The 24975-nt window shown below is 34.5% G+C and overlaps 1 protein-coding gene across 2 annotated transcripts in view; it reads right to left on the bottom strand.

Annotated features, from left to right (window-relative positions):
* Positions 1-12842, bottom strand: part of itpkb (inositol-trisphosphate 3-kinase B) — a 52880-nt gene extending 40038 nt beyond the window's left edge. For both annotated transcript variants that reach the window (XM_023278803.3, XM_023278804.3), the window contains exons 1-2: positions 12407-12842; positions 342-485 (exon numbers count right to left, since the gene is read on the bottom strand). In XM_023278803.3, the coding sequence (XP_023134571.2) occupies positions 342-388 (47 nt within the window). In that variant the 5' untranslated portion in view covers positions 389-485; positions 12407-12842. The remainder of the gene's footprint in view (positions 1-341; positions 486-12406) is intronic.
* Between the last annotated feature and the right edge of the window lie 12133 nt (positions 12843-24975).

Raw genomic sequence — 24975 nt, 5'->3', positions numbered from 1 at the left:
AAGGAAAGAGAAAATACTCACATTTAAGAAGCTGCAATCAGAAAAGTTTGGCTTTTTTTCCCAATATAATGATTCAAATTGATCAACTAATTATTATAATACACTTTAGAAGTAGCATCCTATAAGAAAATCACAGAATTTGGACTGTAAAATGAGCTGAAAGTAAACTGATTAAAAGAAGCTAATCAGAATCTCTCAAAGATTAGACCTCGTGTACGTCTGCTTCTATAAATGCATGAGAAATAAACAGTAACCGGCCAGTCTGGTCTAGCAGCTTCTCGCTAGCGACATATTTCTGCTGCAGAAACCTTCCAGAAAAAAACCTTAAAAAACACACCGACCTGTTCATGACTCCGAGGCCGTTGAGGTTCAGGGCCGAGGCTGCCATCCCCGCGGCCGGGCCAGGGGCTCTGAGCGCTGGGGACACATCGGAGAAAGTCCCCTGGAGCTGCAGGGAGGTTCAGGGTTTCATCTGCATCCAGACTCTGGGAAAAGAAAGAAAACGACCACCAGACTTCATTCTACTGCATCTAATCCCTCGAAGTCGTTAAAGACATGTTATATTTGGACAATTGCATCGTTTTTCCGGACCCAGAAACTGCAAAAACAGAAGATTTTCAAGTTTCTGAGGGTCCCTGAACTCATCATCTTAACCAAATTTCACCTTAAACTCATATTTCATCACAATCCCTTTATTCTGATTGTCTTATATAAAAATTCAACAAAAATGGCCAGAAGGCTGCATTAACAAAATCAAAATTATCAAAATTATTAAAGGTATGTTATTTTTACAAAAATAACTGCAATTATATCATTTTTCAGAGCCAGAAATTGCAAAAACAGAAGTTTTTCAGCTTTCTGTGGGTCCCTGAACTCATCATCTTAACGAAATTTCACCTTCAAATCATATTTTATCAAAATCACTGTCACACTTTAACGAATAGCCAAAAATAAACTCTGTGCACTAATCATATTCTTTTCTTTTGTTTCATTTTTAAAAATGTCAAAAATAAACAGTTTGAATAAACGACGCTGTGCAAAAAAATACAAAAAATCTGTGGTCTTCAGCACATCTTAAAAGCCAACAGTGACTCTGCTGCGACAAGAAGTCATGTGACAAAAAACATAATAATAAACAGACTGGAAGAGCTCATTTTACTGCCTCTGAAAAACTTGAAATTACTAAAGCCTTGTTAGCTTTACAAAAATCACCACAACTGCACCATTTTTCTGAACCAGAAATTGCAAAAACTGAAGATTTTTAACTTTCTGATGGTCCCTGAACTCATCATCTTAACCAAATTTAACCCTAAAATCATGATAGTTCATCAAAATCACGGTCACACTTTAACAAATAGCCAAAAATAAACTCTAAACTAAAAATTCAACAGTTTAAATTAAAAATGTATTAGTGACTCAGCTACAACCAAGATTCATGTGACAAAAACTATAATAATAATCAGGCTGGAACAGTTAATTTTACTGCATCTAACCCTTTAAACTAATAAAAATCAAAGTAAAAATGAAGAACATTTCCTTCTAAAAAAACAAAAAAAAGCACAGATAATAAAAGCAATCTCTCACTAGACAAAGAAGATTTTATTCATGCAGGGCTGTTGTTAACCCAAAATAAAGATATCATTGTTCCTCCCGAAATAAAGTAAAGCAAAAATGACAGACAGAAAAAGAGCCGACAGAGATGAAAGGAAAAACAAGAGTCTGGCTTTTCTGCTTTTTCATAAAAGCAAATTTGTACAGCTCTCATTTGAATCAAACAGCTGGATTATTACAGATGCAGCAGTGATCATTTTGCTTTTTATTTTACATACAGGTGAGTATAATTTCTTCCAGCAAAAGGAGGACTAAAGTTCAAACTCTGCTCGATCCTGCAGCTCCGTTTGTTTGAGATTTGCTCCAGAGTCTAAAAATAATGAAAAAAAGGTCAAGGTAACATTCTTTCAGGGAGAAAAATGAGGGAAACGCATGGAAAAGGCCAGAAAGATGGAGGGAGGGAGAACAAGAAAGGCAGAGTGAAGCAGGAAAGATAAAGAATTAAACACAGAGAGGGGTAAAGAAAGAGAAAAATATCCAAGAATAGAAGAAAAAGATGGAGAAAAGGTTCAAATGTGATTATGGAACTGTCTTAAATTGATTAAAAATGTTAAGTGAAAGAGAATTTATCCACTATTTTTGGTCAGATTTAGTCCAGAATTTGGTGATTGGCACATTCTTTATTCTAATAAAACAATTCATAGAAGAAAATAAGAAGCTGCTGTTGTTTTAGGATCATTTCACCCAAAATAAACCAGTATAATTTGCGAATATTCAGTCCAAAAACCAAAACCGAGTCAGCTGAGAGCTCCAGATTGAATTCCATGGACACACTCTGGCTCCATTTACAATCGCGCCACATAGACTTTCATTCAGACTTTGTATAATAGCTTGTGGTATCGCGTCCTGCATGCAAATCAGCTTCAGTGTGCAGCACCAGCTGATGGATGGAGTCTGAATGGGCAGCAGACGGTTGACTTTCAACTCAGAAAGCAAAGTATCAATCAGTGAGATGCTTTCTGGTATTTAATTCAGACAAAAGACTGATTATAGAGTTTACAGTCAAATTAATGAGTCTAATCTGTGAAATCTCAGTCCTGATTGCAGGCATTTTTTTTGTATTATGAGGTTTTAAATACAAAGCTCTCATCTGAAAAAGGAATTTATGAGGAGTGAAAGTAAACATTGAGTATATTTTCTTTCATATCAAGGCTTCTTTTAGAGAAACTCTAAAGAAGTAGCATTGTCTCCTTTCACACACCTTCAAATTTTGCTTTGATGAGTAAAAATACATTTAATTGTGGAGTATCTGAAAGTGTAATTAAGTGCATATACTGGGAAATGTGTTGAAGTTGCAGCCAAACGAACAAATACTAGTAACTGTGGTTCTGACAGATCAGTCATGAGAGTTCAGGAGCTGCCAAATCGGAGCATCTCAGGTGATATATGGCAGATTTTTACTCATATTTTTAAAGCCATGACAAATCACTACACAAAGATGTGAAATTACCACAAAAAGATCCATATTTGGCACAAAAAGATGCAAAAATCACCACAAAGGACGTAAAATCACCACAAAAAGATGCAAAATCACCACAGAAAGGTGAAAAATCGGCACAAAAGACGTAAAACCAAAATAAAAAGATGCAACATCACCACATAAAGCATCAAAATCACCACAAAGAGATGCAAGATCACTATTAAAAAATGCAAATTTGCCACAAAAAGATGCAACACTACAACAAAAAGACAGAAAATCACCAGTGAAAGAAGATGCGAGAGCACCACATAAAGATGCAAAATCACCACAAAAACATACAAAATCACCACAGATAAATATAAGATCACTACAAGACGGAATCTTTGCACAAAAAGATGAAAAATCTCCAAAAAAGGCGCAAATCCCCACAAAATAATGCAAGCTCACGACAAAAAGATGCAAGATCACAATAAAAAGATCTGAAATCGACACAAAAACATGCAAACACACCACAAATAAATGATACATGTTTATTTTCAGAAATCATAGGAATGTGTGTAGATTGTCTGCTTCCAGTTTGTTTCTATCATGTCAGTAGAAAATAGGATCCAGATTCAAATGATTTAAAATGCAGCAAATATTAGATTTTAATGTTCATTTAGAACTTATTTCGGCAAATAAAGAAAAAAAAATCACAAAAAGATGCAAAATCACAACCAAAACTCAAGATGTCACGAGTTCCTTTAGTTATGTTTTTTAAAAAAAATTGAATTTAATTGGGTTAATAAGACTGCAGGTAGAGTCACTCAGTGCTCTGTGGAACATTTAGTTCATCTACAGACAACCTGCTGATTTTTAGCTTCGGCTTCAGTTCATTTTAGCTCTTTATTCCAGTAAACTGGCAGTTTGTGCAGCTGATCATGTGGCAGAAACACACTGTAGATTATTAATCACACTCTCTCGTGACAGTACTGTTAACTAAACTAAACTGTAGCCTCCGTTGTTTTTAAATCAGGCGTGTCTCAGATCTTTCTCCGTCCAGTTCTGGAGCTCTCTGAAGCTCCCCGGTGTTCCTGTCATGTGCTGAGCTGCCTGAAGCTGCTTCGGTTTGTGTTCCATTAAAAATAAGTTGAGACATCAGGTCGTGAACCGTAGCGTAAACACGGGATTTCCTTATTGGGGAGTGACGCAGTTAGAGAGCAGCTTTCTAACTTAAACAATCGCTGCTTGTTTCCCACCGACATGCATGAAGTTTAAACGACACAATGTTCTGCAGAAGACGAGGGGAAGTCTGAGAGGAAAACAGGGAATAATGGACAGAGAGCAGCAGAGAATGAGGAGGAATCAGAGGTGTTTACAGGCTATTTTGGTTCCATTGTCTATTCTGAGTCTTTCATGCAGAAGTTAGTGTGTTTGCTGTCTGTGGAACGGAGCAGAGCAGCTAATGAAGCAGCACCACACACCACAAAACATTTTCACATTCAGGCTGCACATGGTGAGCTGCACAGTTTCCCCTGTTTCTACTAAAAGACAGCTCCAGATATTCTCAATTCTGCGCTTTGAAAAAGGTCCAATTTCTCCACAGGGATCATCAGACTTAGCTGAAATATATCAGGAAAAGGTACGAAAAGCAGATATTTCTCAAAACCCTCTAACAGAGAGCATCTATCGCACCACAGTAGCCTAAAAAAAAAAGAGGTATTATATGTAGAAATACACAACAGTATGTATCTTTGAAAGAAAATTTATAACAAAACAGAAAGGAATTCAAACGACTTATATCTGAAGGTTACATTTGGTGAGTCGGACTTAGAGGATTTAGAATTCATTTAGGCTAGTAAGACTTACAAGTTCTGGACAGATGCAAAATCCCCACAGACAGACCCAGAACCTCGACAAAAAGATGCAAATTCACAACATAAAGGTGCAAAATCACTACAAAAACATGCAAATCATAACAAAAAGACCCCAAATCACAGCAAGACTTGCGAAATTATGACAAAATGATGCAAAATCAACACAAAAATATGCTCAAATCACAACAAAATGACCCAAAGTCACTACAAAAACATCCACATCATAACAAAAAGATGGAAAATCACCACAAACAGACCCAAAATCACAGCAAAAATATGCAAATTCACAACCTGAAGGTGCAAAATCACCACAAGAAGACCCAAAAGCACAGCAGAAAAATTTAAATTTACAACATAAAGATGCAAAATCACCACATATAGACTTAAAATCACGACAAAAAGTTGCAAAATTTTGCCAAAAAGACTTGAAAAATATCTATCTTTGGGAAAAAAGTTCCAACAAAACAGAAAAAAATTCAAACAATAACACAAATTTAGTTTCAGCAATCCCTGCCTATTCACAGTACGTATCCAACCTCAATTTATTCATTTTTTTTACTTTTCATAAAATACATACTTGATTAAAAAAAAAAAAAAAAGCTGAATCTTCTGCACCCCAAAGATTTTTAGAGGCATGCTGGGAATTTGCTACAATTAAATTAAAAACTAGTTGGTCAGAGGAGATAAAGACTAAACTTTTATGGGGAAATAAAAAAAAAGAAAACTCGAATTAAAAGGTAAAATTGATCATTAATTGATGAGTTGAACATTTAATTTTCTTCATGCATCGTAATAAACTTGATCATGTTGCAGTTAAGGCGAAACCAAAGGTACCTTAAGTCTGTTTTTCAACAGTTTAACTAAACTTAAGGGATAACTTAAGTTTAAGACCAAGATAAGGAGAAATCCTAAAAGTTACTTAACCTTGGTCGGTTTAAAAAGCATGTTATCTTTTTTAAAAATCGCAAAAATAATTCTATTTATCATCCAGAAACTGTAAAAAAAACGAAAGACTCATCTTATATTCAGTGTTCCAGCGGTCTTTGAACTACTCATCTGTTCTGTTCCATTAACATAAAATCATCATATTTCACTTAAACGTTGTATTTAAAAAGCAGCCAAAAATAAACCCCAAGCACTAACCACATTCTGTAAAAAACTAAAAATTGTGTGATTTTCATCAAAACCATGAACACATCAGTGACTCCGCTGTGACCAACAGTTCCATGATAAAAATTCATGGACTATTTAGCTGAACTGCAGGCAGTGTTCACACAGAGAATAGAGAGAGAAGTGTGAAAACAAACACAAAATGTCAGTAGTTAAATATCTGTAGCATGTAGAGTCAGTATTCCTGAAGTATTGGTAACACCTGTGGGCACTTGAAAACTGTTGTACATGTTGATTCCATTTTTTTTTTATTTTTTTGTAAAATAAATGATCAAATAAATAAATTTTTTTTTTGTTGTCTATGACCTTTTATCCATGTCATTCTGCAAAAGAGACATTTCTGAGTTTCCACAAAGGTGCAGGACTTTGTATTGAGAGTGAGCAAAGATGTGACAAGCGCAAAGACACCCAGAAACTACTCAGGACTCTAAAATAATATGCTTTTTTCCTGCATATAAGAATTTTTGCCGCTTCGCAAAGAGGTTTAACCAGCAGTGAAAAGGGGGGAAAAAAGAAAAAAATCACTAGGATGACCAAAATGCTTAAAAAATAAAATACAAGAAGCAGTTCACCAGTTTATTAATTGGTGTGTGATTTACTAAAGCATAATATATGGCATCACAGGAGTGCCATAATAAAAGATAAATCTGGTTTTAAAAAAAGGAAATAAATGTGCAAATATAAAAAAGAATAAATAAAAAACAAATCTGTTAAAAAATAAGGAAATAAATGTGTAAATATAAAGAGGAAAAAATAAAAAAATAATTAATTAAAAATATGGTAATATAACGGTAAATTTTCCTTTGCTTTTTCCTTTTGTTTCTCTATTTTTTTATTGCTTTTTCCATTTTTTCATTGCTTTACTTGATGGACTGAGCTGTCAATCAAATGGCTTTGGGCGGGGCTTTCTGTCCAGGGTGAGTAGTCAATACCTATAAAAAAATTTTTTTATAAAATGGGAAAAACTAAGTGAAAAGGGAAAAGCAAAGAAAAAAATTTACCTTTATATTTCCAGATTTTTTACTTTATTTTTTATTTTTCTATTTATTCGTCTTTGTACTTACACATTTATTTCCTTCACAGATTTTTTTAAATTTATGTATTTCTCTTTATATTTACATATTTATTTCCTTATTTTTTAACAGATTTATCTTGCATTATGGCACTTCTGTGATTCCATAATGATATACATTTTTTGTTTAGTAAAGGGTCAAAAATAACAGGGAAATGTCGACATTTCTGTCAAATGAACTTACAAACACTCATTGCCTTTACTGCACATGGACTAATCAGGTTTATTACTGTACTCTGTCGCTGAGAAGGAAAACCCCTGATTCTCCCCGAGCAAATGTTAACATTCCAACCATATTTAAGAAGCTACTAATACAGCAGCCATTTAACAGGTCAGTCAAGCATGAAATCACCTTGATCGTATCTGTAAACAGTGAAAATATGTAAACTTTTAAGACGAGACACTAGGCAGACATCATCTGTATGAGCCTATAAAGGCTTTCAAATAAAATACCAGCACTGGGACTAAATAATTACACAAAAAAATATTTTAGTCTGAAAATGTTTAATAAAAATAAATATAGAAGGTTATATGTATAAATTGAAGTTGTTCTTTTGCCCAATGAATGAGAATTTTGGAAAATCTTTGCATTTCTTGTCTCCACTAAAGCCACACGGTATATTGTTTAAGCATCAACACTGCAGGAAGTGAATGTGAATTAAGGGAAATTAACTCAAACATTTAATGCTGCAACTTCTTTGCTGCTTAATACAAAAAGAAAAGTCATTTTTGGTGACAAACGTACAAGAGAAACCTGCCTGATAGAACACGATTTACTCTGATTTGGGGGTTTTTGGAGTTCATTCAGTGGATTCACATGCACACAGCAAAATAAGAGGAAGATCTGCTTGCAACAAGAAACAAAAGATCCATTTTATAAAAATACTTCAGCTACAGAAAGGATGATAGTTATGGAATCACAGGAGTGCCATAATAAAAGATAAATCTGTTAAGAAATAAGGAAATAAATGTGCAAATATAAAGAGGAACAAATAAAAGAATAAATAAGAAATAAATCTGTTAAGAAATAAGGAAATAAATGTGCAAATGTAAAGAGAAATAAATAAAAGAATAAATAATTATAAAAATCTGTTCAAAATGAGGAAATAAATGTAAATCTAAAGAGGAACAAAAAAATGAAGTAAAAATATGGAAATATAAAGGTAAATTGTGTCTTTGCTTTTCCCTTTTCCTTTTGTTTTTTCTGTTTTTTTTTTTTTTTTGCTTTTGTTTTTTTTCAGTTATTGACTACTCACCCTGGACAGAAAGCCCCGCCCAAAGCCATTTGATTGACAGCTCAGTCCATCAAGTAAAAGCAAAGGCAAAAAGGAAAAAGCAATGACAAAATAGAAAAACATAAGGAAAAGACAAAGGGAAAAGGGAAAAGCAAAGACAAAATTTACCTTTATATTTCCATATTTCTTTCATTAATTCATATTTTTTTATTTATTCCTCTTTATATTTACACATTTATTTCCTTATTTTTTAACAGTTTAATTTTTTTGTTTATTCTTTTATTTATTCCTCTTTATATTTACACATTTTTTTCCTTTTTTTCATAGATTTATCTTTTATTATGGCACTCCCATGATTCCATAGTCAGTGTCCAAAAACAGGTTGTTTGTGTGAAGCACCTTGTATTTGCTGCAGCCACACAAAGTAACACAACTAATTTGTTTGAGCATTTAAATCAGCAGCACAAAGCTCTGAATGCTATTCAAAGCAAATAACTATTCTGGACGCCTCTACCAGTGTTACATTACATGAGAAAGCTTCCAAACTGCCTTTTTCTAGCATTTTTTTTAGTAATCTCTTATTTCCAATGCAGGCACTCTTCTTTACAAAATCGCCCCAAGCTTTCTAAAATCATTAATTCTTTTCAAAACAGAAGAAAAATGAAATATTGTCACTCCCCCCCAATATCATACAGCCACCAGTGTTCCATCACAATAAAATTAGGCGTATTATAATTAATCAGGAGAGAAATGAGGTTTTCTGCAATTAGGTGGAAAAAAATATTTGCATAAATCAGCAATTAACCAAAACAGGTTGGAAAAAATCTGCAGAAATCCGACGTGGTGCATCCCTGCAGATTTTAACAAACAGTCGAGTCTCTAGTAGCAGCTCCTTCAGAGTGTTTGTGTGTTTGTGGTTTAGTGAGTAGGACTGAAACAAACTGTCCAGCTGCCTACACAAGTGGGCAACAACCTAAAACACAACAACATGAGAGCTGACCAAGGAGTTTACAAGTTGTTCACGATGACTCTTCTGTTTGTTGGAGATTTTTACCGCAGTGTTTCTGCTCATTAAATATATTACTGTGGGTGAAGCTGCACATGGAAACGCACCAGTTATTTATGGTAATAGTGGATTTTTATGGGAACTCTTGTCAAAATAAAGCAAAAACTGACATTCCTGCATGATTTTAAAACCCTACCATTAGCAGTTTGTCATCAGAGATTCCATAAATGTCAATAAATATCTGAATATTGCAATTATTTAAAAAAAAAAAGCACAACAGAAGATGTTATCTTTGCCTATATTATGAAATAATGAAAGCTCAGTGATGCATTTTAAGCTCAGTGGTTCCCAAAGAAGTCAAATAAATAAATAAATAGAGCTGCAACAACCAGCTGATCAATTGGTTAAACAGTGCTAAAGTCAAATTTGAGGTAAATATTTGACACTTTCAGAGTTTCTAATATCAGGATTTCATATTTTGGGATTTTGGACTCAGAGCTGCAATGATTAATCAGTTAGTCAACTATTTTCATCATCAATTTATTGGTTTGTGGGATTTTTTATTTTAAGAAAAACTCTAAATTCTCTTATTCCAGCTTCTTTAATGTGAATATTTTCGACTTTCTTTTCTCCACTGTGACAGCAAACTGAATATATTTGGATTGTTGTGGTCAGAGCAAGACATTTGAGGAAACACTAATCAACATTTTTCACCTTTTTCTGACATTTTATAGACCAAACAAGTAATTATTAAATTAAACAATCCAGAAAATAATCACCACATTCATTGACGATGGAAATAATCATTATTTGCAGCTAAAATTGGACTTTTTGGACAAAATAAACTGACATTTAATGTGGTTTGTGCATTTGTGACCATTTTCAGACTAAATGAATAATCAAGAAATAACTGGAAAATAAATCAGTAATAAAAATATATAATAAATACTGCAAGAATTAGGTTCCTGTAGTCGGTTCGGTTTTGGATTTAGTCTGAGACAATCCTTGTTTAATCAATCAACACTGATGTATCAGGTTATAATAGCATTATTACTAATGGTAAATCTGTATTTAAAGCAGCTGTGTTAACATTGCAGCAAACCAGGGCCACAATTTAAACATTTATTTGAGGCAAATTTGCATGAAGCTCAAACTAAATTTGCAAAAAATCTGGAAAAACTTGAGTTTTAGTCATTTGAATGTCAATATTTGAGTTTCAGCTCTGCAGCGTATTTATCTTTTGTTATATACAGCCACTGGAAGCTGAAACAAAAAAGGGTAGATAAGACATTTGGGAATGATTCAGCTTTGATACGTGGATTCAGATGCCATAAAGTGCTGCTGAGCTCCAACCTTAGCTGTGTAATGCTGAAAATGTGGAATATATGGATGGATTTACTTGGAAACTCTCCAAACAGTAGCAATAATTCTCCCAATCATGCCAAACTTTAGCTATGTAACGCCAAAAAAAAACCCCAGCAATATAAGGTGCTTGGCCAGAAAAATAAGGACACGTTTATTTTAAAGCTTGAACAGCAGTATTTCTAGACCAATAATGATCTTCATGTACTGCATTTAAGTGCAATAAACGACTAAAATGCGCTCAGGTCTGCGCTGTATTTACTTTCTGCTACAAAAGGCTGTTAAAGCTGAATTAGAAAGATTAGATAAGGCATTGAAGAATGATTCAGCTTTGATAAGTGGATTCAGTTCTGCATTCAGATGCCATAAAATGCTTTCAATTCCAACCATATCTCTGTAATATTGTAAAATAACGATATAAGGTGCTCTCCATCACTACGCGGCTGCTTAATATTCACAAAATCATTGGATTCAGATGCCATAAAATGCTGCCAAGTGCAACCTTTAGCTATGTAGTGCCAAAAAACAGCAATACAAGAAGGAATTTATTTGAAAACTCCACAAATAGCAATATTTTTAGGCCTAGAATCACATCCGTTCACTGCAAAGAGTGCAAAAAATAACTAGAATATGCGCAGTTTTGCATCGTATTTACATTTTGTTACAAACAACTGCTGAAAGCTGAATCAAAATGCTAAATGAGGTATTTGGGATCGATTCAGCTTTGATAAGTGGATTTAATTCTGGATTCAGATGCCTTAAAATGCAGCCAATTTCAATTTCAGCTATGCAAACTGCTTTATAAAGTGCTTGGCAGCTTGAAATTTAAAAAAAAATCATTAAGGATGAATTTATTTAATATCAAAATAGCAGTATTGTAATTATTGGCTAACTCCAATCTTTAGCTATGTAATGCTGAAAAGAGCAATAAATGGATGTATTTATTCGGAAACTCATTTTGTTACATACAGCTTGTACAAAACGGTTGAATAAGGTATTAGGGAATGATTCAGCTTTGATAAATGCATTTAATTCTGCATTTAGATCCCTTAAAGTGGTGTCCGACTCCAGCCGTAATGCTGAAAAACAGCTTTATATGGTGTCTTTATCTATGCACGGCAGCTTATTCACAAAACTCATTAAAAATATGGATGTTTAGGATTTAATTCTGGACTTGGATGCCTTAAAATGCTGCCGAACTTCAACCTTAGATATGCAACGTTGAAAACCAACACTGAGGATGAATTTTTTGAAAGCAGCAGCATTTCTGGGCTTACGATGCTCGTTATTTGCTGCATTAAAGCATAATAAAAAGCTGTAATGTCGCCAGCTCTGCATCATATTTACATTCTGTTGCATACAGCTGAAACAAAAAGGGTAAATAAGGTATTTAGGATTGATTCAGCTTCGATAAGTGGATTTAATTTTGTATTTAGATGCATTAAAATGCAGAAAATGCAACCTAAACTCATGAAAAGACTCTCGAAAAGAAGAAAATTAACTTAAAATATGGACGAAATTACACATAAACTCTTCAAATTGTTTGATTTCCCTCTCACTAAGAGGATGTCCAGGCCCATAAATGTGGAAACTCTCCTTCATTGCATTAATAAAGAGTTTTAATGTGTTGGGGGGGGGGGGGTCCTGGCTGACAGCAGGCCGGTGATCTCCTACCTCAGCCCGCTCCGGACTCTCCGAGCCTCCCGGGACGCTCCTCGGTGATCTGAGAGGCAGATCCAGGCAGAAAGAAGCCGAGGATGAAGCTCCTCTGTGCGCTGCTCAGCTAAACTTCTCCTCCTGCTGCTGCTGCTGCTGCTGCTGCTGCTGTGCGCTCTGAGCTGCTTCCAAAAACTCGCTCGACGTGCTCACCGGTTTCTCTTTCTTCACTTTTTTTTCCACCAAAAATCCTCCTTCAGGGAAAAAAAAGGGATTTCAGAGTGTTTCTGTTCCACGGGTGTCTGAGTGTTTTCAGGAGAGACTCCGAAGCGTTTCAAGGCTCAGAAACGCTGCGTTGCTCTGCGCTCCGGATGGATAATGTTAGTTTTTAGCGGAGGTTTTGCTGTCATGTGCTGCTGGAGCTCGTAGTGAAGCGATGTTTGTCTGAGAGTCTGAAGGCGGAAGCGACGAGACCGACTCTCTCTCTCTCTCTCTGTGTGTTCGTGTGCGTGCGTGTGTGCGTGCGCGCGTCTCGGTTCACTGGCTGTATTTTTTTTTAAACTGAAAAGCTGAGCGCGCACCAGTTGCGGGGAAACCCTCTGTGCGTAATTAGCAAGTTTACGCATGCACAAAGCGTGTGCGTAAAGTTCACTGGAATAAAAAGTGAAAATCTGCAGCCGTGCGGTTTTCACTTCTAATTCAAATTTGCTTCATTTGGCTCGACAGTGATTCAGCACAAACAATGTCAGTATATACAGGAATGCAGTAGCAAAAGCTAAACACAGAACAGACAAGTATTTTTAGATGCCTTTAGGAGTGTATGGGAAATGTTTTAAACTGCTTTTTTATTAAATACTTTTTTATTCTTGATGCAGTTGCAAACTGCAAAACAACCCCAAATTAAAATTAATAATTATTTTTAAGTAGAGTTATTCAAGTCATCTGTATTCCTGTATTTTCTTAAACCCAAAATATCTGCTATTGTGGCATCACTGTAAGAGTAGATATAATGATAATAATTCCTCTACAGAAGGACCCTGATGTTCTTTGTAATGAAATGGAAAAACTACAAAATGAGTGGGAAAATGTTGGAAAATATTTTAAAAATCCTGGAAAAAACAATAATATTAGTGGGATATTTACTCATGAATGATGTCTTGCCAGTTTCACTTAGTGTAACAGTGTCTATATGTACACTACTGGTCAAAAGTTTGGACACACCTTCTCATTCAATGCTTTTTATTTATTTATTTATTATAGAAACTTAAGTTCAGATAGTTTACAAGTACCTCAAAAAAGTGCTATTCTCCACAAGAGTGCAACTAAGATGACAAATAATGTGTTTTTTTTAACAGTCAACAGTAAAATGAAAAATTTTTCTGCAGTTTTACAAGTTATCTGTAATTTAAAACATGTAAAATTACAGTTTCAGAGTGATTTAGCATTTTTTTTAGTCCTTTACATACATCTTTCTATCAAATAATGGCAAATCAGTAAAAATGATTATATTTGTAGCTCATTTAAAACAGTGAAATGCTGTGTAATTTTACAATTTTTTCCTTTTTTTTAATCGTAACCTGGAAATGAACACTTTTATCTGTGATTTTGATTAGGTGGAAGTAAAAATAGTGGTTTTTGTTGTAGTTTTTGGATGTTTTTCTATTGTATTTTCTGAATTCTTCATGACGAATCATTGCCACAAGATGCCATCAAAACATGTTTTTTATTCTAATGCACAGATGAGAACTAGTTTACTGGACGGAAACTGCTTCTAACGTGTATTTATTGCATTTATTTAATGTCACAAAAGCTGCGACTGTGTTAAGTTCAATAAATTAAGTATAACAATAAAAATAATTTCGACAAAACAAAGAAAGATTTTTCTGTAAACAGTCTCTGACATTTGAACAGGTCATATGTGGCTCAGGAGCAGCATCTAAGAACTGAACATATGCAATAGACTTAAAGGAATAATTGCACATTATTACAACAGATACAGAAAATGCAAAAGCACATGACTTCAGTCCTATAATTTTAGGTGGAACATCAGATCCTTCAGGTTGACTGTGTGACAAAATGAAAGGCCCTGAACTCACACACAGGTGATCTGAATTACTCTGGATAATTAGATCTGTGGAGCTGCACTGGAAAATCTGACGGATGGTAATGACAGCGGTGAAAATAGAGACGTCCGAGTGGGAGAAAAACCTGCAGAGTGTGGAGAAGACGTCTAATCAGGGAATATAAGTGAAAACATCTGTGAGGGTAGTGAACTGTGGGTCTGTGGGGGATTTAAGGTGGCTTCAACCAATCACGAGGACCTTTGTCAAACTCTATTTGTGGTAGATTTATAGTTGCGTTTGGAGGGAGACACATTTGGATGCACATGTTAAGAATAATTTAAGTTGACTGATGACTTGTGACATTTTGGTGGTTTTATGATGCTGTGCTGGTGTTATTTTTTTGTTTTTCTGGTTGAATAAAGGTTAAAAAGGAAAAAGTGATTGAAATTGAAGTCGAAGTGGTGTTTATTCATAGTGCATTATAAGAAGCTGCTACAAAGAAATCATTTAAAATATACAGACACTCATGCAATGACCAGCTGTCTGTTTACTTAGTGTTTGCATGTCAACATAGAGTTATACTGCTGGAAATTGTTGATTTGAATGTCGCCGGAAATGCAGCAACAGTAAAATGAATACTTCATCCACATGTTACAGCAACTTTACAGAGTGACAGAGACATAAATGATGGTTAATTGACCAAAATTTTAAAAAAGAAATAATATTTGTATTATTTTAGTTAAATTAAGACGTGGTTTACAGAAAAATCCTAAGCTACTTTTGCAAATGTTTTATTTAGCCAGTGTGTTTAAATAGCTTGGATACATCTGAATACGGGAAAATGTGTATATTTTATGACTGCTGCAACATTATTTGTGTCACGTCATTGTTATTTACAGTGCCGATAAGCATCACCACATCATGATGCTGCCTCCACCGTGTTTCACATCATGATGCTGCCAGTTTCTTCCAGTTAACTTCAGAGTCGCCCACATGTCTGGCAGCAATGACAAATACTCAGATGTTTAATGGATGTTGGCCCTAAAGAGACTTGATGCAGCATAACTAATGAGTCTGAGGTATGGCTTTACCTGGACTGTTTTATCAGGGGTGGAGATGTTGATCAAAATGCCAATTTTGTTGCTAAATGAGAGTCATGCTGAGATGATGAAGGCTGTGAATGTTATCAGAATGGACACACCTCTGTGACATTATTTACTGTAGATACAGTTTCTTTTCTTTAGATCTATAGATAGACCTCTTCACTTGTTATTTTGGACTTTGTCCATCCTGGAGATTAATTCAACTCCACGAACCTGTAAATACATTGCAAGTATATACACCTATTATTAAATATCCTCATGTTTCTGCACCACCCTTAGACAGGGAATAACAGGGTGACATGTTAGTATTATGAGGACACCACCAAACACACTAAGGTATCTTCATAATGTCTGACACTTAAGGCTAAACATTATAAGGAATTTACTAAATGGCTGTTTTGTTCAGCATATTTTATTTCAAGGGAACCTTAACTTCAAGGAAAATCTTAAGGAGTTTGGTGCAACAGTTTAGCAAAACTGGAGGATTTTTTAAGAGGATAAGGATACTTGCAATGATAAATTCAGGAAAAATTTAAGGAGTTTTAAAGGTGTTTTTGTGCAACTGGTTTTATTCTAAGGACATTTTAACTTTACCAAAAAGTTAAATGAAGGTGTTTCATGCAACAATTTTGCTAACTTTAAGGAACTCCAGACAACAGCACACAACTAGTGATGTGTGCTGCTCTAAGAGCCGAGGCTTTGTGGTGAATCAGAAGAGTCGACTCCCAACTCTTTTCTTTTTGTTGCTCAGCTCTCACTCAGTCCCTCAGCTCTAGTCACGGCAGACCTTTGTTTTGACTGACAGCATGGCAACCATGCAGCCAATCAACCTTCAACTCTTTAGTGCAGGTACAGGTAATGTATGCATGGAATTATGTTCAGTTTAAATGATTAGAAAGATGTAGTTTGCAGACAGAGATTCCTGCACAGAGAACAAACCGTAAGTACAAAAGATAGAAGACACAAAGTTCATTAACCCTCCTGTTGTCCTCGTTTACGGGCACCAGAAAATATTGTTTCCTTGTCTGAAAAAAGTCCAAAAATTCAGCAAAAAAATTCACCAAATTTCAGAAAATTTGCAAAACATTCAGGAAGAGAACTGCAATAATTCCTTAAAAGTTTACCTTAAAAGTTTTATTTTTAAAAAATCCCCCAAATTTGGAAAGAAAATTTTTGTAAATATTTTCAAAAAATGAGTAAAAATCTTCCAAAAAAATCCTAAAAATATCTAAAGTGGTTACATATATATCAGTAAAACTTCCAATATTTTCTTTAGAACATTCTTTAGAATTTTCTTAAGAAACATTTTTAACATTTCCTTTTTCCACCAAAAAATGTTCAAAGATTTCCCCAAAAAAGTTGAAACTGTGGACATCAGAAGTTTCACTGTGAAAATAGATGTTTTTTTTTTCCACATTTTCAAACTTTTAATTGGGTCAATTTTGACCCACAGGACAACATGAGGGTTAACTGCAATGGTAGCAGAGGAGCCCAGTGCATCATGGGAAGTCTCCCATCAGTCTGGGCTTGTAGCAGCATAACTCAGGGATGGTTCAGGGTCACCTAAGCTATTTTAAAAGGGAACATTTTAAGCATAATCATAAAAAAGAGCCAGTTTCTGCCTCCTGATATACAACCGTGTTTAGTTATGAAAAGCTTTGTATAGGAGAAGGATTTTAAAGTGTTCAGTTGGTGACCTTTAGGGACCTTCTGTCTTCCCTCCTGTGGTGAACCATCCCTGACCTTGTTCCATGTAGGTACATTTTAATGTGCAGGTTTCTGACCAAAGTTGCTTCCTGCGTATTTTCCATGACATGTCCTGCTAAAAAAACAAAAAACTGTAGAAAAACCGTGAAAGCAAAGAAAGAAAGAAAGAAACAAAGAAAGAAAGAGCTTACTCAACAAAAGCTGTTAAATCTGTTACATTTACAAACTGTAATAAAAAAAACATTGAAAATAACATCAGAAATCTGTTAGATCATGATATTTTCTAGCAGATTTAGACATAACAGAAGAGTGTCATTTTATGGTCACACCTTGTAAATGAACAGCTCACTATTTGTAAAGAATACAAACTGATTTTTGATGTGGAAATCATTTACAGTTTTTATTTTATAGTCAACATGTAGTAATAGTAGTAGTAGTAGTAGTAGTAGTAGTAGTAATAGGAGTATAGCTTTGGCCTGTTTATTTGTTTTGCTTTGTTTTTTGGCTCTGATTTTACCTTTGTAATTTTACAAAACTGAGAAAATCTGTTAAGTAATAGGGAGTAAATTCTTTAGCATTTTCCAGTCCTTAAGAAACACTAAACGACTCTTTGATTTAACAGTTGAAGTTTGTAAAAGATCAAGCTACCATTTATAAAAATACAGATTATTTAGATTTTTAGCCTTTTTTCTGATTAACCTGTAAATTAGAGCTTTCTATCTCTGATTTTGATTAGATGAACGTGAGAATGTCTTCTTTTTTGCAGTTTTCAGTTATTTTATGTTGTATTTACTATTTATCAATCCACTTGCTCAAATAGCAACAAATATCTACAAAATTATTTTTATTTTGGCTGACCTAAATACTGAAAAAATAGTGGAATAAAGTTGATGTCAACATTATTATTATTATTATTATTATTATTATTATTATTATTATTATGATTATTATTATTATTATTATTATTATTATTATTATTATTATTATTATTATTATTATTTGGCAGCTTTTGCCTTTTTTGTGTATTTTTTTTATTTTTCTGCTAATAGCCTCTGATTTTACAAAACAGAGATAATCTGTTAAATAATATTTTGTAAATTATTTATCATTTTCCAGTCTTTAAGAAACAGTAAACAATGTTGGAATTTTACAGTCATAGTTTGTAAAAGACCAAGCTACTATTGATAAAACTACAGATTATTTACAGTTTTGGCCTGATGTTATGGTTATTGTCTAAATTAGCACTTTTTTTTTAATCTCTGATTTTGATGAGCCAGAAATAACAATGTCAGTTTTTGTTGCAGGCTTTAGATATTTTCTTTTGTATTTCTAAATTCTTCCAAGTGTCACTGATACACAGAGCAGAAAAGCAGAATATTAATAATCAGTTGCCACAAATTTAATTTCAGTGCATTTTATACCAGGGACACAGAATGACATAATGAGATTCAAGGTCTATCTGTGCTGAGGTTTGTGTCTTGGTATGAAATACACGAGATTCTCTACATTTTTTCCATGAAGACTTGAGTATGTGACTGTAAGCGAAAAGAATGAAAAAACCAAACAAGTTCAATCTGCTACCATTTGAGGAAACCGCGTCTCATCTCACAGACAGATTTACGAACATTTTATCTCCAAGAAAGAATCTGCTGCCCAAGTCCAGGCTATAGATCTTCAAACTCTGACTTGTGCTCTTTTTTTTTTTTTTTTATTATTGGTCAGCAAAATAGTTCAAGTGAAGCTAATATTCTCCCTCATCTGTCACTCAGTGGAGTCACGTGGATTCTGGTTGCTCAAAGGAGAGCTGCTGCCCTCTAGTGGTCTATTAGTGTTTTACAACCTGGAAAAAAATTGCAGGTGATATGGCATGAGTTTGTCAGCAAACATGAATTTTTGACATGAAACACAGAACTACAATTCCTAAAGTGAGTTTCAGTGAAGCTTTTTATCATAACCTGCCTGTTGTGGTGCATTCAAGAACCAGGAATCAGCTGGTTTATTTGTACATCCAGCACATTTCGAGCATCAAACCACTTAATGTCTCACATTCTAGTCAATTTTTAGGCACTAATTTATTATCTGGTGTAATAATGGTCTTCATAAGGGGTCCAAACTCTTCCTCAGTCGTTCTACAAGTGACAAAAATCAAATATTTGCCTTTTTTCAGTGTTTTGGAGCCACTTTAAGAGTCAGCTCATAGTTGTAACATGTCAGGTATTAGCCATCGTCAGACACACACAGACACACAAAACAAACACAATCATCCTGTTTAAGCCTTTTAAAATATAACTACAGTCACACCCAGTGGTAGAAGAAGTACTCAGGCTATTTACTTAAGTAAAAGAACCAATAAGCAAAAGTGAAGTACACTGTCAATAAAAGCATGATGGTTTTAAACTATATATTTTTTTAACGATTTACTGCTTTGCACAAAATGTATCAATTTTGTTGAAGTAAAATAGCTATGAACACAACAAAATAAAGTTTGAATTTACACATTACCCATAAAAACAGGTTAAAACTGTACACGATGTCCACATTAAATGTCTATATTTAAAACAAAAAAGATAATTCATTCTTTTACAACACACAACAATTTCTTTATTGTCTTTAAATTAGTGAAAAAATAGGTATTTTACATATATTTGCTGTTATTTGACAGTAAAATTCTGTATATCAAGGGCTGAATATATGAAATATCTTCTTAAAAACTTTTTATGTACAGATTTTACCTTTTTTTAACAGATATTATCTAGTAAAATCATTGTGAAAAGTTTTAATTTAAATGTTAATCATAAAAAACGTCCACACAAAAATTAAGACTTTTACATTAGTTTTTTTTATTTATTCAAATAGTTTTTAGTGGTTTTTTGCAAATAGTTCTCTTTAAACATTTGATTGCAAAATAACGCTATTTATTTATTTGTTTGTTTGTTTATTCATATCAATTATTTATACAATATTTCTATTCTCTTGCAGCATTTGATTGTAAAATTACACTATTTTTACGGTATTTAAATCCACCAACAATATAATTGCTTTACAGATATTTGCTGTTAATTTCAGCATTATTTATTAATTTTTGAACAGTGCAGTTTTCCATTATTTTTTAACATAGATTTTCTGACAAATATTTACCTTTATTTCTCAGTTTAGAAAGTAGCAATATTTACCTCTGAAATGTAGTCAAACGGAAGGATGCAGCATCATAAAATGAAAATATTCGTGTTAAGTGCCTCAAAGTTGTACATAAGCGCAGGGCTTGAATAAAAACAAACACACATGGCTGAAACCACATTGCAGTGCAGATACAGTGACGCTGGAAGAACCAGTTTCAGAGTAAATTAGCATTTTATTACAGCCACTGATAAGCTGATGATGCCACCCGTGGGTGCACCCTGCAGAAAGCCTTCACTTTCTCCTCTCCACTGCTTGGTCTCAGTATACCTTCTTTTCTATGACAGAACATTTATCTGTCCTTGCATCAGGTTCTTCCTCCTTCCTCCTCCAGTCTTTATCCGACACCTGATCCCACGGTCTAGAGTTTCCACGCTGACAAAGAAAAGTGTAGGAGGAGGATAGCGAGGCAGAGACAGAGCTGCAGGTTGACGTTACACAAAACAAACAGGTGTGAGGTGAGAGGGAAGTGTTTGTTCTGCGTCTGAGTGGTAGTTCACATGAAGATACAGAAATCAGGAGGGAAACACTCAGCTCAGTGCAGATACTTCTTCCAGCTGGTTATCAGCTACCTGCCAGGTAAGATTCGGCTCGATGTGACTAGTTTCTGTTGTGTAATCATGAGTCTGTGCATGTCTCCAGGCTGAACGTGTGGGTTTTGTGTTTATGCATCCTGTTTTTTTGAGTTTATTGGCAGAAAAATGATAAAAAATAAATACATTTTTGGTCCACAAATGGTGGTTTGTTGGGATTGCTGAAGGCCAAATTTTGATTTACAGTGAATTTTAATAGGGAAATGGAACAAACAAAAGACAAAGGATGGTAGAGCATTGTGTTAGTGATGATAATATTGTAATTTAACAATTTCTATTTTTTAAAATCTATTTTTGTTAAAGCTGTCATATGATATCCTTGTACTCCTCACCACCAATGAGAAGCCCCACCAAAAATGGAGAGATTTTTCAGGCAGTGTTTACATGGAGAGACTGGGAGGAAAATCAAACCTACTGGATCAATAAAATAAATAAACAGTACACAGAGGATCATGCTGTTAGAAGATACATCCAGCATGGTGAAACATCTTTCTACAACTGATGTGCAGAGTAGAGAGAAAAAGTCTGTAGAAGCTTTAAACATGGAAATAGTTCATATCTGTAGTATGTGGAGACAAAACAACCACAAAAACACACAAAATGACATGAATGATATGCAAAACAACACAAACGAGACAGAAAACATCAAAAATAAGGCACAAAACAAGACACAAAAAGGCAAAATGACCACAAGCATACACAAAATAACAAAAATGAGACTCAAAACAAGATGTGAAATGACAAAATCGACAAAGACAACAACAAAAACAAGGCACAAAATGACACAAATGAGACAAAACAACAAAAATGAGACACAAAATGACACAAATGAGACACAGCATGCAAAATGACAAAACCAACACAGAAAAATGAGATGCAGAACAACACAAAATGACAATAACAGGCCACAAAATGACCCAAATGAGAAACAAAATGACACAAACGAGACACAAAAGGACAAAAATGAGACACAAAATGACAACTATGCAAAAAATGACACAAACAAGACATTAAACGACACACAGAAGACACAGAACAACACAAAATGAGAAAAACAACACAAAACAGCCAAAACAGAGCACAAAATTATATAAAATGACAAAAACAAGACACAAGATGACAAAACAAAATACAACTAGTAATACAAATAATACACAAATAAGGCACAAAATGACAAGACACAAAATGATACAAATGAAACACAAATGAGATGAAACACAAAATGATTAAAAAAATAGACAAAAAACAAGATGCAAAATGTCAGAAAAAGCACAAAATGACACAAATAGACACAAGATGACAAAAATGACACACAAGATGACAAAAAACATAGTAGAAACCACAGTGAAACTTTGTTTAGCAGTATAAGAAGAGAAAAGAATAATATCCCTGAGATCTTTTAGTGACAAAATGAGAATTAGGAACCATTAATATGGATCTTAGGGAGTCAGCAGATAAAGGCAGGAGTCTGACCATTTACAGCTTTAAAAGCTTCTCAGCCCTCCCGTTGTCTTCATTTACGGGCACCATAAAATATTGTTTCCTTGTCTGAAAAAAAAATCCAAAAATTCAGCAAAAAAATCCCCAAATTTCTGAAAATTTGCAGAACCTTAAGGGAAGAAAATTCCAATAATTCCTTGAAAGTTTTATTTTTAAAAAAAAAAAAAAAATTTGGCAAGAAAATTCTTGTAAATATTTTCAAAAAATGAGTAAAAAGCTTTCAAAAAAATCCTTAAAATATCTAAAGTGATTACATATATACCAGTAAAACTTCCAATATTTTCTTTAAGAACATTCACAAAAAAATCAACCAAAATCCAGCGAAATTTGCTGGATTTTGGTAGATTTTTTTGTGAATGTTCTTAAAGAGACATTTTGAACATTTCTTTTTTTTCCCCACCAGAAAATGTTCAAAAATTCCCCAAAAATGCTGAAAACCTGGACATCAGAAATTTCACTGTGAAAATATTTTTTTTCCACATTTTCAAACTTCAAAACGGGTCGATTTTGACCCGCAGGACGACACGAGGGTTAAACTCAGCTGTTAAACTCTCAGGTGGCTGTTTCTCTTGTATCGTCTGCAATCAGAGGTTGGAGCATGCACGACCTTTTCTAAATCTGCAACAGAAACAGATGACCTGTGAATGGTGCTTTATCGGTCCGGTCAGGTTTGCAGGATGATTGCTGACTCGTCCTTGGGTCAGAGGGCAAACTGGGCCGGGTCACTATCTGCTCCAGTGGGCAGTTTTACCGTCCAGATGGCGTCGTCAGGGTAATTCCCCTTAGTAGGGCTCGCCACTAATCCTCCACAGAATCCCTGATCTTACGTCTACATGGGGGAAACTACAGTAGCTCTCCGGCTGCAGGAGTTTCTGATAGTTTCAGCTCCGCACTTGAGAGTCGAACGAGTCAGCAGAAGGCAAAAATCCAACCTTTCTGAGGTTTTTATACTAAAAATACAGGAGGTGAAGGGTTTTAGCACAGTGGAAGAAGCGCTAGATCAGGTCAGGCTGATTAGGTGCAGATTCAAGACTTAATCTCAGTGTGGGAACCATTTATGCAGTATGGGACCTTTGACAATCAGGTACACTCTTCTGACTTATTTTTTGTGTGTATTTAGAGATTTAGCAAAGCATAGAAGTGATTTTGTCAAGTAAAATCAACTGTCAACGTACCGAGAGAGACCTTCATGCTAGCCTCAGAGCTAATAGTAGCACTCAAGAGTTAAGTTTATGTGAATTTTAAGCCATGGATGAAGGTTTTGTTTGGATTTTGGGGACCAAAAATCAAGTGTGACATTTTCATTTTAAACTCATTTCCAGGTGCAATATATCATTATCTTGTATGGTATTACTTCTAATCTCAGCATAATTGCCAGTATGACTCTTCACTGTTGCAGTCTAGTCTTATTATTGGCTTATTTATGTTATTTCAGTAATGCTGTGCACTTATTACTTTTCTGCATTTTAGGCCTCGTATTTCCGATGTTATGTCACTTAGTTTTTTTCTAAGCAATATCTGGCATCTCTATCTTATTTTATATTAACATTTTGAGGGAGATTTTTTCCAATTTACATCTCAAAAAATCTATGTCTATGATAAAAACAAGAATCTTTTAGTAGATTTATTTCAAGCCTGCAGAGCCTTTAATATTTGTGTTTCTGTATGGGTGTGTTTCCTTTCACACTGCTAACATTATGTCAATATAACTATATTAATACAGGACTGTTTGCTGCCACACCAGGAGATCTGATGTGCGTGTTGGTCTGGATGCTCAGTTTGATTACATTTTTACTCGGTAGTGATGCTACAGTTCCAATACACAACCCGAAGCCAGTGTTCTGGACAAAGAGTTTGCAACTATTGCTCATTTTACATGCACATTACTACTAAAATATGCAGCTTTTGTTCTTAGAAAACCACAAAAAACTACAGACATGCAAGCACAGTTGAATAAAATCAAAATATAATTGTGATCAGGAGTCACTTTCATTCATAAAACTGGGTTGTTTTTCCCTCTTGTGCTCATAATGTGAAATTATAACCACTTAAACCAGATTTAGCTATAATTGCATCAGATTACAGTAACACAGCTTTGACTTAGATTTTTTTTTTTAAGCGCATCCAGCTGATACAGGCAGCTGCAGCTCATAAAATAAACATGTCTCTGTGATGTGAAATAAGCCTGAGGTCTGATTTTCTGTACTCTGTGTTTGTGTGCATTCGATCCTTCACTTTGCTTCGCTGCTGGATCTTCGCTGCTTCACTCTCGGTGAGTCACAAAACATTTCTAAAAGCAATATTTTGCTCATTCAGGTTTCTCTGTACATGCCCTGTTGTGTTCATGGTCTGGTTGTTTACTCCTCCTCTTTGGTACATGTCAGATCTGCATGCTGCCTCGCACTATAAGCCAATTAGCTGAGCTTCTTTAATCTGGATGTGGG

The sequence above is a fragment of the Amphiprion ocellaris genome, chromosome 12 (assembly GCF_022539595.1).
Source record: "Amphiprion ocellaris isolate individual 3 ecotype Okinawa chromosome 12, ASM2253959v1, whole genome shotgun sequence".
NCBI classification, from domain to species: domain Eukaryota; kingdom Metazoa; phylum Chordata; class Actinopteri; family Pomacentridae; genus Amphiprion; species Amphiprion ocellaris.
The sequence above is the reverse complement of the archived record's forward strand: the minus strand, read 5'-3'. Positions and strand labels throughout refer to the sequence as shown.